This window comes from Echinococcus granulosus, assembly GCF_000524195.1.
Source record: "Echinococcus granulosus chromosome Unknown EG_S00239, whole genome shotgun sequence".
NCBI classification, from domain to species: Eukaryota; Metazoa; Platyhelminthes; class Cestoda; order Cyclophyllidea; family Taeniidae; genus Echinococcus; species Echinococcus granulosus.
This window is the reverse complement of record NW_020170619.1, coordinates 25947-40411: the sequence shown is the minus strand read 5'-3', so window position 1 is coordinate 40411 and position 14465 is coordinate 25947. Positions and strand designations below refer to the sequence as shown.

Sequence of the window (14465 nt, the reverse complement as noted above, 5' to 3'; positions counted from 1 at the left end):
TCCCAAAGATTTTTCTGGTATTTCATGGCCTTATGGTATTTCCTAATCCATTAGTCTAATGGTTCCGATTTGTATGAGTTTTATGATACCACTGACGTGGCAATTTATCGTTATCGCGGTACTTTTGGCACCAAAATCTGGGTAATGGTGACTTCTCGTGTCTTAGTCTATTTTATTGAAATCCGACCATTTATCCTTAAGTTTTGCGCTTTAGAAATGGAGAACAATCCTACGTTTCCATCGTATACTCCTACACCAATCTGGCTTTTGGACGAATCCAGGGAAAGGGACTCGGGATTAGTTTATAACCCAACTCCCATTAATGAACTCGATCGATATGCTCCGACCAATTTTTCTGTAGCCTACGCACCGGCCCCTTCAACTTTAGTTACTCCGGAGGCCCCAACCTACTCTCCTGTTGTACCGACTAGAACTTATGAAAGCGTTTCCAGTAAAATTTTTGGGTATTCCCCTTCCAAATTTGCGTTGAAAAACGAGCATCTTGATCCTGAATGCCCATCCATGCATTCATATAAAGCCGAAAAGTCTCCGACAGTTGAAGTTCTGACTGCTGCTGCTACTGAAAAACGCAAGAAATTCTCTCTCTTTACTCCGATTTGTATGACAAACCCGAAGAACCGCTACCATCATCAGTTCATCGATCATCTTTACCAAGGTCTTCACCAGTGGGTGTTTTATTTATATTTATTGTGACCACTCAATTTAGTCTTTGCATGTAAAGTCCATCCTAGAACCGTCTAGAAACCTACCCCAATCTCGACCTAAACAGCCACTGCGACCAAGCAACAAAATTCCGATGCCCATTCGTAAGCGTTATCTCGATCAGTTCATTGAAGCCTGCATAAGAATATGTGCTTCTGCACCAGAAGCATATGCCATGGTAACAGTAACGTTTTGGATTTTCCTTTCAAAGAATACCTAATCCTCCCATCACGTTTCTGTTTCGAAGGCCCTACGCGAAGAGCAAGCGTGCCATGATAAGGCGCAGAATCGCCATGTGTATCTTCATTCGGTCATTAATTGTCTTAAAATTTTCAATTCCCAGCCAGCTTACGAAACCAAACTGGCGCCATTGCCTACAAAAAATAGTGCAAAGCCAATGATAGCTAAGAAGGCTGATTCGTCGAGTAAGGACCTCGATGAAATGGTCAAAGGTAAGATAAAACTAGGATGTGCGCGAACTTAGAGTTTTCACTTGATTTTATGTTAGAATCGTTAATTCAAAGGTTTTTATTTGAATGGTTCCAAGTTTGTTGGTCATGAAAGTTGGATGGCAAGAAATGATTAGTGCATCCTTCATGGTTTGTATTCAATAAATATAGGTGCTTTTGGACCCAATTAAAAGTATTGTTGTGGTGATTTTCATGCCGCCTCATTGCAACACCCATTTTATGTAGTGAAATGCCTTATTAGTCACGAACATCTTTAATCGACAGGTCCAGTATTTTACAAGGAGTTAAAGCCATTTCTCCTGACTGAGGAGGAGCTCATTCATAACAAGTTTCCACGACCTGATAAGTCGGAAGGGGCTCCTCGCGGAAAAGCGGTTATTGCTGTTCCTGACGAGAAGAAAAACGCTGTGGAATTATATACGAGTGCGCCAGCTAAGCAATTCATTTGTCTTTTATTATTTTTTATGTCATCTTCCTAATTTTGCTTTGTTAATGACTTTCAGGCCATCGCTTCAACTAATTTTTACACTTTTTTAGCTAATAAGCGCTTTTGTTGCCGATGTGGCAAAGCCTATGAAGTTGATAAATTTGGAATGCCAACTGTGAAAACCGAGTGTGTCTATCATTGGGGCAAACCAGTACGGCGAAGGAGTGAGTTATTTTTCACCCATTATTGATCATATTTTAACGATTTTAGTAGTGCTTGTTAAATAAGAGCTATTATTGTTGTAATGGTAACTCAGCCTTATGCTTTTTTCGGTTTGGAAGCAAAAAGGAATGGCATAAAAAACACCTTTTTGTAGAATAACGTGGCTATTTTATTCCCTTCCATCGTTGCCTGAAATTTGTCGAATGATGGTGGAGACGTAGAACACAGGGAGACTGAGGGGTTAGAGGTGTGGATGGGAAGCCATGACACCAAGACGTCGGTAAAGGCCACAGTAATTCAGCATCTCGTGTGGTTGTGTGCAATTGAAAAATATCGTTCTAATAAAGCTATTTGTCTTTTCAGTGCCCGGTTCAGGCTTCGATTTGCACTACACCTGCTGCCAAGCTGAAAGTGGGCAAGAGGGTTGCCAGGTTGCTCCTAAGGGTCACGTGACCGACACAAATAGGTGGTGTGACCTGGAGGGGTACCTAACAACTCTTCCCCCGGCTTTGGACAATTCGACTGACGAACCGCGGGTCAATGTCTACTCCCTCGACTGCGAAATGGTCTATACCACTGGGGGTTGGTAGTGCTATTGCCGTCTCACCACATGTCAAGATAATGGTTTGGGCATTTTGCTTAACTTAACAACTTATTTTATAGCACAGAGCCACAGGTGTTCTAAAACTGTTACCCAATTTTTCGAAATTAATAAAGTCGGTTGAATTAGTTGCCCAATATTACTATCAAATTTAAGGCTATTCATGTAATCATCACTTCATCAAGTCAGTCCGGAATAGAAATATGCCAGTGTTTGCGTGCTAAATTCCCCCCCCCCTCCCCAATAGTTTTTCCAGGACTTTACCTTCGGTTTAAAGGTGCACTTCTATTAAAATTATTATTTCACATTAAACATCCATTTTTGACGAGTACAAAGATCGGTTTGTGGCATTTCATGAATTCCGGGTAATTAATGACTGTATCGACATCTGTTGCATTCAGGAAAACTCAAAATTATTTAAGCTGTATGCTTTTGTGAATCGTGATGTCATTTTGTTCAAAAGATCTTCGTCTGCAAGTAAGGTTTCATTTAAACGTACTCATTAAGCTTTGACACCCGAGTTTTCCCTCTAGAACTTATGAACTTGAGCTTATATGAAGCCTCACTTAGTTTACGGCGGGGTTGATTAGCCGTTAATTAAAATGGCATAAATGGAGTACCGTCCCACTGATATGGTGGCTTGAACGGCCAAAGACTGGGGGACATTGTAGTTAAATTGCAATTGAAGATAGTTTCATAACAATACGTAATCAAAGTACAGTGACAGCACCGTCCAAAATAACCTGACCTTCCACCCGCTTATTCAATTACATATGACACTGGTGGTTGGCTCCAGCCTATTCATTGTGCGGTCCTTTTAGCTGTGAATTGGCCCGCGTCACAGTGATTGATACAAATCTGAATGTGGTTGTGGACAGGGTCATTCGACCTCTAAATCCCATCATCGACGCAAATACGCGCTTCTCGGGCCTCTCAATCGAACAGTTAGAGACCTCGCAGTTGCAAATCACCGATGTGCAGATGGAGCTTTTGCAACTTTGGGACGAGGATACTATCCTCATCGGTCATAGTTTGGAAAGTGATCTCACTGCCCTTAAGGTGGGCACCTAATTTGCATTATGGTTTGAATTCTATGCGCTGAACCAGCTACCTGTAGAATGTTTTGTAAAGCCCGGGAATTCTTTTTTGCCAAATCCTACTTAGTAGAAACCTGGTTTTTCCACTATTATTAGGGTTAAACCTTTGTTCAAATTTATTATTAGGATTGAGTGGCTGTTTGGGAGTTTATGCGCCCAGAGTGCTAGCATACTTACGAATACGCATTATTATTATCTCTTCCTATGCATAGGTTGAATTCAGTGCGTGAAACATGTTTGGTTTTTACTTCATTGCTGAATCACAGCAATACATTGTAAGCGGAGGATTTTATACTGGTTAGGGAAGTTGAAAAACGTGGGGTCAAAATATCACTTTTCACATACTTTCCACTCATGGACAAGGCTATCATCAAGGCTGGTTCAATATCATTCATGAATCTTCGCTGCGCCTATCTTATCGTGGTTGCACTACTCGAGCCTGGCTAACCAAACTCTCTTTTTACATAGTTCTAGCAGATTGAAAGTTTGGGAATTTTCATCTGGTTCCTTTGCTTGTAAATTTATCTTAACTTGTAATTATAAGGATTCCAGCATACCTTATAAAACTTTGCTTGCCAGTTCATTCACAGCAAAGTCGTCGACACCTCAATCGCTTTTCCCCACAGGAGAGGGTTACCCTACAAACGGGCTCTCCGAACGATTGTCAGCGAATATTTGGAGCAGCTCATCCAAAATGATGGTTAGTTGATCTTTCTTCTCTTCCTCATACGGATAACATTTTAGTGTCTCTTTCTCTTTGGTGGTGGTATTTACTGGCTAGTGGAAAATGGAGCTTATTTGGCATTTAATTCCTTTCATTATCCATTTTTAAGAGTGATCAATGCCTGCTCTTGTTTAAGAATCATGGACAGACCTGAAAAGTGTGTTATCGTCTTTCTTAAAAATTATCGCTTAGTCTGAAACTACGAGTAGCCTTTCTGCTGTCCTTTGAATTTCCTGAAGGTGGTTTTAATTGGTGGAATAACGTGTTATGGGGCAGTCAGATAGACTCTTGAGATTTTTCTGATAAAAGTGAATGACTGCAGAAAATTCACAGGATATCTCATTCTTTGAGATAACTACCATTAGCATCTATAATCTTTTTGTAAGGAGCCACAAGAATTTCAATAGCGGAGCTTAGTTCCCCCTAATTATTAAAGAACAGGAGATCTTCATGAACGGAATGAATCCACGAACTATTCATGGACAGAATCGAATCATCTAATCCAAACCATTTCTGGGCAGTACGTTCGATACCTCATGCAGCAACCTGTTTAAATTCTTTACAAGAAATTTGACACGAAGCTAGTTTTTGTAATTATGGAATCGATTTGAACAAATTTTGTAAAGTCAACAAGCTCGGGTCACATTCAGCAAGTTCATTTAACTGGCATTTGATGATATGACGGAAGGCTCAAAATAGTTAAGTAGAGCAACATTTCGGTAATCTGACGCACCTCCGTGACTTATAAGCAATTGCAATCACAATTCACTTTGGTGAGCTATAAAGAAAATTACACGATTATATTTGATTGCCTGATTCATTGAATCCTTGTATGGCGTGTACTCCCTTCAAAAGGTCGATTTTTCCTGATTTCTTTTTGCAGAGGCTGGCCACGACAGCAAGGAAGATGCAGTTGCTTGCATGCGATTGATGCAAAAGAAGGTGAAGGAGTGCTTGCAGAAGAGGGTGCGCAGACCCTCACATTAGCAGTCGTCTCTTCCTCCGTGACCTCATGTATATGCACTCTTTTATGAACTGTTATTAAAGTGCTCGACTGTGTTCTAACGAATATTTGAGTTAGAAGTTGAGAGAGACCATTAGAATTTAAAATTTTTGATTCTTTGGTCTTGTTTTTGGCAAAATGGCATATCTGTAATGACCTCTCATTAGTTGTTGAAGTTACTCGACGAACGTTGCTACTTGCTCAAATCGGTGGATGCCATTGCAGGTATTCCTGATTCATCCTTGCTGCTTTATTGCGGTTATGGCGAGGGAAGTCGTGTACCCGAATATATACTCATGAAATAGAGACAAAGCGAATCGTTCCTTCGGTGGTTTTAGAATAAAGAGCATGCGCTGGTTAGGTTTTCTACGGGGGCGCTTGTGCTTCTGATATCTGACACACCAAGGGTATCCCAACAGTGGTTCAGCATTAATTGTACGGCTTTAGTAATCGTTACTACGTTCCCAATTTCGTTGGCGCCTCTTGCCTAGCTCCAACGATCAAGAAGCTTTTGACCGTTATGTGGAATCTTACCTGACACGTAGTTTTTCCATTGACAAAAACCTCGCCTTGTTTTAGCATAAGATTGGTAAAACTAATGGAGTTGTTGTTATCTTGAAAAAAGAAACATTCCAATTAACAGTTGCCTTAGGAGGAGTTTAATCACTTTTTCCAAGAAGCTGAACATGTTCTATTGTTGCCAATGTTTTCTTGACAGCACTAGGAGCGTTTTCCATTTGGTAGGAAAAAAAACAAAATATCATATTTATTTGTCGAATCATTTACACACCATAACATGGGTTTGCAATCTTCAGGAAAACATGCAATCAAATGCCTACACGACATAGGTGTGCATAATGAATAGCTAGAATTAGCTGGAATGGGAGAGTGCGACCGTTTGAACTCGTCAATACTAAAACGCGGCAAGAAACTCCAGAAGTGCGGTGTAACAGAAGGCATATTGACTTTCATCCTCAATCATATGACTCCGCTGTGATCGCAGAAGTCGTGTCGTCAGTAAAAGGTCTACCATACCCTCACATCGCATTCTTTCCAGGAGAATGCTTAGTGCAACAAATATACCTGTACGACCAGCACCGGCGCTAGAACACGGAGTCAACTCAATCAGGTCTCCATTAGGTATATCTCCGTTAATTACCCCGAAACTCGCTTACCTGCAATGTACGATGATGGGACCATCTTGGCCAAATTGCACTTGTGTTTTGTGAACCTGCGAGATTAGTTCAATGAGAGTTTCAGAAGCTCTTGAAATAGCAACTCCATTGTCTGGCCAATCAGAGAATTGGAACTGACGCAGCGTCCGTGATTGGCCTTCTTGTATGTTAGTAACGCAAAATTCACGGAGAACGAAACTAGGCATGTTATACTCTACCATAGGTTCCACAAGAAACTGTTCATAGCGTTGTGAGCGCTCAGAAGGCCAATATTGAAAGCACTGCTCCTTTCCATTCTCAACCGTCTGGCTTAACATCACGATGATAGGCGAGTTGTGCTCCCACACCATGCGCCAGAAGTCCTTGGTCGTGCTAGCCAATGGGGCCTGTGTTGCAATGTAGGCTCGCTCGTGCCAATAACCATCAACAAAGCTGGCGTTAATGTAGTCAGCGCCTTCCACTCCACGCACTGTGGAGAGAACAACCCGATTGTACTCATATGGAAGGACTGAATCTAGTCGATTTTTATTGCGATTCTCGGGCAAAAGTGCGCTGGTGCACTGGGAGGACACCTGAAGGTTTATCGACACTCGCTGAAAGAGATAAAATATAATCGTATTTTAATCTAGCATTCTTGTGTCAGAAAGGATTTAAGGAATTTTTACTTTTGCAGTCATCTAAAATTTCGGTTGATTCTTGAAAGTATAATGGGAAGTCAATACATTAGACTAACGTGATCGTAAGAATGCGCTTGCGTAACCATCATTCCTTTACTAAAAATTAAACGAATTAGAGAGGTCAAATGCATAATCTTATTTTCGTTTGTGTTCAAAATATAATAGAAGAAAAATTAATGCTTCTCGAAGATTGGATTTCGCAACGGTCTATATTTTAAAAAAATAGAAGGTCCGATGTTCTAGCTCACCGAGACAAAATGAATGTACTTTTTCCAAATAATCAGACTAAAACTATTGTGCTTTTGTTTATTTATTAATTACTTTTTACCAACGCCACAGGTTCTTACTGTGTCTATTTACTCTATAACAGTTAATCATTTTCAAAGTAAATTAAAATGAGAAAAATATTACCAGTTAATTTCAAGGAGCTCAAAAGATTTTTTTGGAAAAATCTGGGAGAAAAATGAACCAAAAATACGCGATACTGTGGTAGAATGGTCACTCATCAAACAAAATTGTTACCCCTAAGTAATTTTTAAACGTCGTCTGTGGATTGCTTGTGTGGAAGCCCCAAAACTCATCAAAATGAACTGGTTTTGTCTCATGTTTCGTAACCTGATCTTAGCAAATCTAACACAGCCCCAAAATGAACTATTTGCTCTTAACAACCTGATTTTGGCAAAAATAATTCAAAGAGCAGAAGTGATCCGGTTTTAAGGGGTGATCATAACTTCTAGATGTATTCACTCCTAATTTATGTTTGCTCGAAAACTTGCTGTTTTTCTTGCTTTTGTCTGATTAATTGCAGAGGCTTGTTAAAATAAGTTTTGAAGAACCTAAACTTAAAATGTCTAATGGATTACTTTGATTATTTTGCACTCTAACCACTTGGTTATATTGCCTTGGGAAAGAAATGACGTGCCATATTTCAACTCTTATAGTAAACTTTGCAAAATCATTTGCTTGATAAAACGTATAGGATTAAAATGAGTGCAAAATACCTTTTGGAATATAAGTGAGTAAAATTTGGCAGATAGGGATTGTATCCACATTATGGCATTATAAAATGAGCAATGTTTGATTGCGGGAGTTTAGTAAAATTATTCAATTTATTTTCAGCAAAAAAACGACAGAATCCACTTGATTAATAGTACGAAATCCTTTTTATCATCTGCTAAGACATGTAGATCATTGCATAAAATTAATCAAATTTAAAAGTTCATCGGGAAACCATCCATCTGCGAAATTTGTATAGACCGGTCTAATTTGTCAAATGACTTCCCTTGACACAAACATTCTAAGTTAGCGTGAATCCACTGATCACACTGTTCCGTAGAAATGGTGCCTTGTTTGACGACAAAGAATCTTCGCAACCTTAACGCCTTAAATTCCAAAACAAATTGCTCTTCTAAATAGTTTTGTAACTGTGGGGCGTAGTCCTTCAAGGAAATTATCCTCTAGTGTCTCAAGCACCAGCAATCACGGTCAGCCGCTTACTCGGGACACATGAAGCAGCAGTGACAATTATCAAGAGGCGTATAAGCAATTTTCACGGAGAAGATCTGGGACCTGCACTAGATTGAGATAACATTGTGCTAGAATATTGAATCTCTTGACTAAAGTCTCGGGTCTTATGTTCATATTTATAAAGAAACTTCAAATCTTACAAATGTATGAGTGAAATCGAATTTCCAAGCAAACACGACCGCATAAAATGCTCAGGTTTGCCTGATGAAGCATGGAGTACGTGCTTCAAATTGCTTTTAATAAGCGTTTATTCAATGATCTGATGCTTATTTAAGTTTACGGCTGACATCGCTAGTTTTCTAATCTTCGAGGCTTGTACTTCCATCCAGAGATTGTCTTTCAGCCGCGCCTAGAGCCATCTAGTACTTCTATACACCAACGATAAACAACTTCTGTATCGGTGTGTCCTATCTTGACATTCGAGGAAAATTTGGACACAGCAGTATTATTGTAAATTTAGGCGTTTTACTAGTGAGGATCAGCTATAAAATTACACTAAAGGACTCTGTTAAGCCTAAAATAGGCGGAAAATCATAATTGAACTGCAATTTTCTACAGGCTAATTTATCTCTCTCTGAAAATAACTGGAATATATATGTTATTGTCATAATAGCTCCTTAAAAATACCGCACAAATTATGTAAGTATTAAGATGATTTTGTGTTGACATAAATAGAGAGCTAACCTGTCTATAATTTTACAATTCATGTTCAATAGAGGTTACTTAGGCGTCAGTATAATTTTGGACCCAACACGTGTTTTTAACAAAATAGTATAATAAAATTACCTCTAAAATCATCCACAACTTTAAACAAGATACCCACTAATGCAACAGATGAATGAGCTTACACCGTTTTATGTCACTGAAGCACATGATATGTGTTGGAGGAGGAGGAGGAGGAGGATCCAGTAAAATAAAATTAAATCTACTTATATATCATGGACAGCCAGTAAAGTTGTACAGTACCTTACAGTAGGAAGCAAACAGTTCGCATACATCAACTGTGCAAAATATGTCAAGCTCCCGATTAAGTCATTTATTTGCCTTTAACAGTTTCTTCGCAAGATAAATAGTGTTTAATTAACAATATATTTGTGAAATAATGATGCAAAAAACAGTGATGCAATATCTGAAAGAGGGGACAAATGTGTCGACGGTTAAATAGCTCCAATCGCAACTTTGGGTTTCTAATCAACTCGGCATATTTCATAATCAGAGAAGACTGTTATTGAATGTATGGACACAATAATTTTCACTTTTCAAGTCCTATAAACTCTAAACCCGAATTTTAAACATTAATTCGACGAAAATCAAATGATTGAAAATGAGTCAGCGGGAGAAGAATTAAAGGTCCATCAACAATAAGTTAAAGCACACTCACTTAATTCAACGATGAAATAATAAATAAATTGTTGATGCAGAATTACCTCAACACTTTTTAATTAGGACTGGTGGTAGACTAAGGAATATAGATTATCTAAATTTAACAAGTGAGCGATCCTGTTTAATAGAAAGATAGATAAAACATAATTTGGCCCAACCTGAAATTCCAGTTCTAGGGTACTCATACTGGTGGGGAAGTTGACTTTCAAAGCCCCTCTGTTGGCGTGGTCCTCAAGGTACATGCTGAGCATCGAAGTGGGTGCAGTTTGACGCAACTTCATGACATAATTGTAAAGGTTGTGTGCGGTCACCTCGCTGCCTGTCAGCTGCACTGCCTCGACCATGACCTCGTAGAGGAAGGCGTACTGTTGCTCCGTTTGCACCATGAAGTTGCGTCGGGCACGCATTCGGCTTACGGCACCAAATATGTCCACTGTGTTTTCTGCTCTGATGCGATCTAGCTGCGAGTCTATGACTATGAAGGCGCCTTTAACATGGCAAAATACAAAAAAGAAGTTTTGTGTGCAATTTGCGTCGATTGCAGCACAGCCTAAGTGCTAATTGGCCTAAATTAATTGAATGCCATAACTTAGCTCAGCTTTAAGAATTTTCAGCAAAATGCACTTGTCTTAAGGACATCACCGAGTCGTGCAGTAAGGACAAACACCATGAGTGAATAGTCTGCTAAGGCAGTTAATAAGCTGTCACAAACCAAATGAATGAAAGATCCGCTTCATTGTCATTCTACGTGTCTTCACATCAAAAGCTTTAGTTTAAGTAAATACAAAGGACAAATTGCAAGCTAATTTTAATCACTCTTTTTGAGAAAGGGATATCTAAAGGGGTAGATAAACAGTGCAACCAATGAGTTGCTTTATTTTGCGTTTCTTCATCGCGCATTTTAGCTACTCACATAAATCCATACGCCAAGAAATAATTTGCTTCTTGCTTGGTTGAATCGGATGCTAAGAAAGAATGGAAGTCAGTTTTACGGATTTATCACTAAAAGATGGGCCTGCAAATGTAGTCGACACATTATCACAAAAAAAAATAACTTTAACAAAAATGATTAAGCCCTAAAACAAAAGGAATACTCCAAAATTACAGTAGAATTTTTACTCCACTTAAAAGTACAAAAAATTTGTGCTTACACATTTAAGAAGGCTTAAATAAAAATAAAGTTATCAAAACTTGGAATGGCTAGAAATTTCACATAAATTGATGCAGCCCTCAACCACCATTCACCCCCTGGGTTTAAACACATCACATGCAGTTGTCCAGTGAAATTGTTTACGAAAGTAAATTATGCCTTCAACTTCGTTACGAGGGCCTTTATTGACTTCATTCAATTTCCTCACATTTATAAATGCGTACTTGTGTTATTAATCAGTCTGTTGTTACGGATAGATTCAAGGTACAGTAATGGTATGATTTAGATAAATACCGAAAATAATATTTTTAAATTTTTTTAAGTGTAGGTTTTTCGAAAGAAGTTTTATTTCGGAAAATGACAAAATCAAGTGGTTTAATTAGGTTTAACCAATTGTGACAAATATACTAAGTATTAAGCACGAAAAGACCACTCCTGCCTCAAAAATTAGATTATTTATTCATATTGCATATACATAGCTTATATGTGCATTAAATGAGTTGCCTTTGATAAGTAGACATACTTTTTTGGTAAAAAAGTCCATTATACGCCATCAAAATCTTAAGCATACGAAACCAAATACCAACATGGAGGAGTAGTGCAGGACCATAGACTGAGTTGAAGGAAAACTTGACTGAAGACACACCTGTTCTTCCAACCCCAGCAGAACAATGGACGACTGTGGGTCCTAGGCGGACAGAGGCAGAGTTCGTAACTAAATGTGGAAGAATACCATCCTTTTGTCCTCTGTGAACTTGTTTTTTCAAAGCATTGCGTGCCTGACTGACTTGACGAATGAAGAGGAGAAGGGGTTGTGGCTGCTCGGGAGCCCCACAATCAGGCCATGCAGTAAATTGGAAATGTTTAATTTGGCGCAATTCTGACAGTGGCTGAAGATTAACTGTATCATCTGTGTAGTTGTTATGAGGGTTCTGTGAAGTAGTCTTGTCACTGGCAGAAGTTCGAGCCATCTTCTGAAGGCTAAACGTGCGGATGGTATAATAGGCGTAGTCCGTTGCATCAAGAAGAGTAACTGCAAAGGCAGCAAAGTCGATTGAAGGCGATCTCGGCTCGTTTTCGAGGTAAATTTGATAGATCTCGGTGCCACGTGAAGGCCAGTATTGGTCACATTTGAGACGCGAACGCTCCTCCAATTTTGTCATCATAACAATCACTCTTGAGTTCTGCTCCCATACCATACGCCAGAAATCACCAAACGTTTCAGGCAGTGGTCCCTAAAACAAGGTGAGAAAAGATACTTTGGAAACACCTTTAATCAAGACTCGCAATTCTGCTAGAGAACTCCACAAAACTGTGTCTATGAACTTGCCCTCGGAGATATTTGGTTTCAATTTTACATTTAAGAATTCTTCAGGTCCAAGTGTGTATTATTAAGGTTTAGCTTTCTATAACCCCATTGACTAAATTTGGTTCCTTAAACATACAGGTTTAATTCTTTTAGTCATTTCGTCTACCACAAGAAAGACAGTTTAATCCTACTATAATTACTTTAGATTCTCGGCATCTTAAAAGTGTTTTAATACAAAGACCAAACTCTTATGCATTAAAAGAAATACCTGTGACTAGTTTACAGATTAACTATTACTCGCAGAACCTACATAATAATCAAAATGAAAAACAAAATTAAGAACGTATTACCTGTCTTTTGGCCATTCAGACTCTCACAGGCTATTTTTGCTAACGTGTCTTGTAAAAAAAATGAATAATAATATAATTGATCCTAAAAGTGGTAACAATTCTGAATAAAATACTAAAATAATACAGCCCAAAATCCTAAAAGAATAGAAATGCTCATGTAATTTAGCATTTAGATGGAAAGATGGGTTGCAACCAATGTGATATAGATTAGCTGATTTTTTGGTATAAGCAAAGGAGGTTTCAACACAACGGTAGCAAATTTCCTGGTCTTAATACTATGATTCGAACGTAAAATACAGCTAACAGCTCATCTGCAACACAGTAGAAAAATGAAAGAGTTTCATCCATTTCGAAACATAGCTCAGTAATGGCAAAACCGATACGTCTTTCTACTTGACTTTGAAAGAAAACCATCCACTTGAAGATAATTCTTACTTGTGTGGCAATATAGGCATTTGGTCGTTGATAACCATCCAAGTAGTTGGCGTTGATGTAATCTGAGCACGGCACTCCAGGAAGTTGGCTTAAAATTACGCGACTATGGTCATAGGCAATGACGTTCGCGTACCGATTTTTGGCCTTATTCAACTCCATGTTGGCATGCTGCCATGTAAAGCCACTGCCTGAATCAATTGCTTCATATTCCTTATAGAGACCATTGTTGTCGAAGGACTTAAGGTTAGCCACATGAACAGCAAGATGATTGAGAGAGATAGGTGATTGGTTAGGGAGGGTTTGACCCAGCATAAACTGTGGCGTCTGTTGAAGTGGCGTTCCTGGCGCCGAAAGCGCCTGAGTAGGGGGTCCATGTTCGAGTACCTCTGAGGTTTGCGGCGGTGGCGATGCACGAACACCGGGTGAATGCGAAGAGTTAACTAGAGCATAAAGGTGTGATATTCGAAATACATAGGAGGGCATATTCGCTTGAAATCAATGCTTTCCTTTACGCGAATTGACAGTTTCTTACAAACGTAAAATATTGCCACCAATGCTATTACATCAAAAATAAAATTGTTGTTAACCGCATATTTACGTATGCTAATTTCATCGTCGTGTAAACATCTCATTTAAACCCCAACTTAATTGTTAACAGCTTTCTTAATTCCAAATAGTGTAATAATTAAATTCATATCCATTGATCAGCAACTCACAACCATTAACAAATGCGACTTTTTAAGAAGTTGCTAAAATTTGCAACTCATGGTCAGAAAGAATCTACAGATGAGCATTTTAATAATTTTTGCTTAGGTATTTATTTCACTATTGAAATATTAGTAAATTGACTAAATACAGATTTGCTTAGGATTTTTCACTTTTTCACTCCTTGCAGGAAACTTATTTCTTACTAAAAATACTAGTCATTGCTTGCTCCTATTTTCACTTCATTCATTTAGTTGTTTGCATGACCGTCACCCAAATTATTTAGAGCTGGATAAAGGAATCTTGGTAGATCAGTCAAAACGACGTTAAAGTAAAGTTCTTTAAACGCAAATCAGGAAAGAATTTGAAGGGATGGTTTGTTAATATTAGTTTCAGAAGAATTGTCCAAAATAATTCCAAAAATAGGAGGCACACCAAGGATTTTATTGGTTATACTATTGTAGTACTATTTCAACAAATAGGGGAA

General features: G+C 38.6%; 2 protein-coding genes across 2 annotated transcripts in view; one reads left to right on the top strand and one right to left on the bottom strand. All coding sequences in view use genetic code 11, as the record gives it.

The window, feature by feature from the left end:
- Positions 1-216: 216 nt before the first annotated feature.
- Positions 217-5251, top strand: EGR_10598 (RNA exonuclease; the record flags this gene model as incomplete). Its single annotated transcript, XM_024499847.1, has 9 exons — positions 217-686; positions 763-901; positions 971-1175; positions 1458-1616; positions 1731-1844; positions 2206-2428; positions 3265-3502; positions 4120-4240; positions 5148-5251. 9 exons carry the CDS (start codon positions 217-219, stop codon positions 5249-5251), a joined length of 1773 nt encoding a protein of 590 aa, XP_024345739.1.
- A 929-nt stretch (positions 5252-6180) lies between these two features.
- EGR_10597 (Receptor-type tyrosine-protein phosphatase delta) overlaps positions 6181-14465 on the bottom strand; it is a gene marked incomplete at both ends in the record, with an annotated part of 33859 nt that continues 25574 nt past the window's right edge. The window contains 6 exons of the mRNA XM_024499846.1: positions 6181-6370; positions 6443-7035; positions 10188-10516; positions 11756-11867; positions 11968-12414; positions 13274-13713. Coding sequence (XP_024345738.1) covers positions 6181-6370; positions 6443-7035; positions 10188-10516; positions 11756-11867; positions 11968-12414; positions 13274-13713 — 2111 coding nt within the window. The remainder of the gene's footprint in view (positions 6371-6442; positions 7036-10187; positions 10517-11755; positions 11868-11967; positions 12415-13273; positions 13714-14465) is intronic.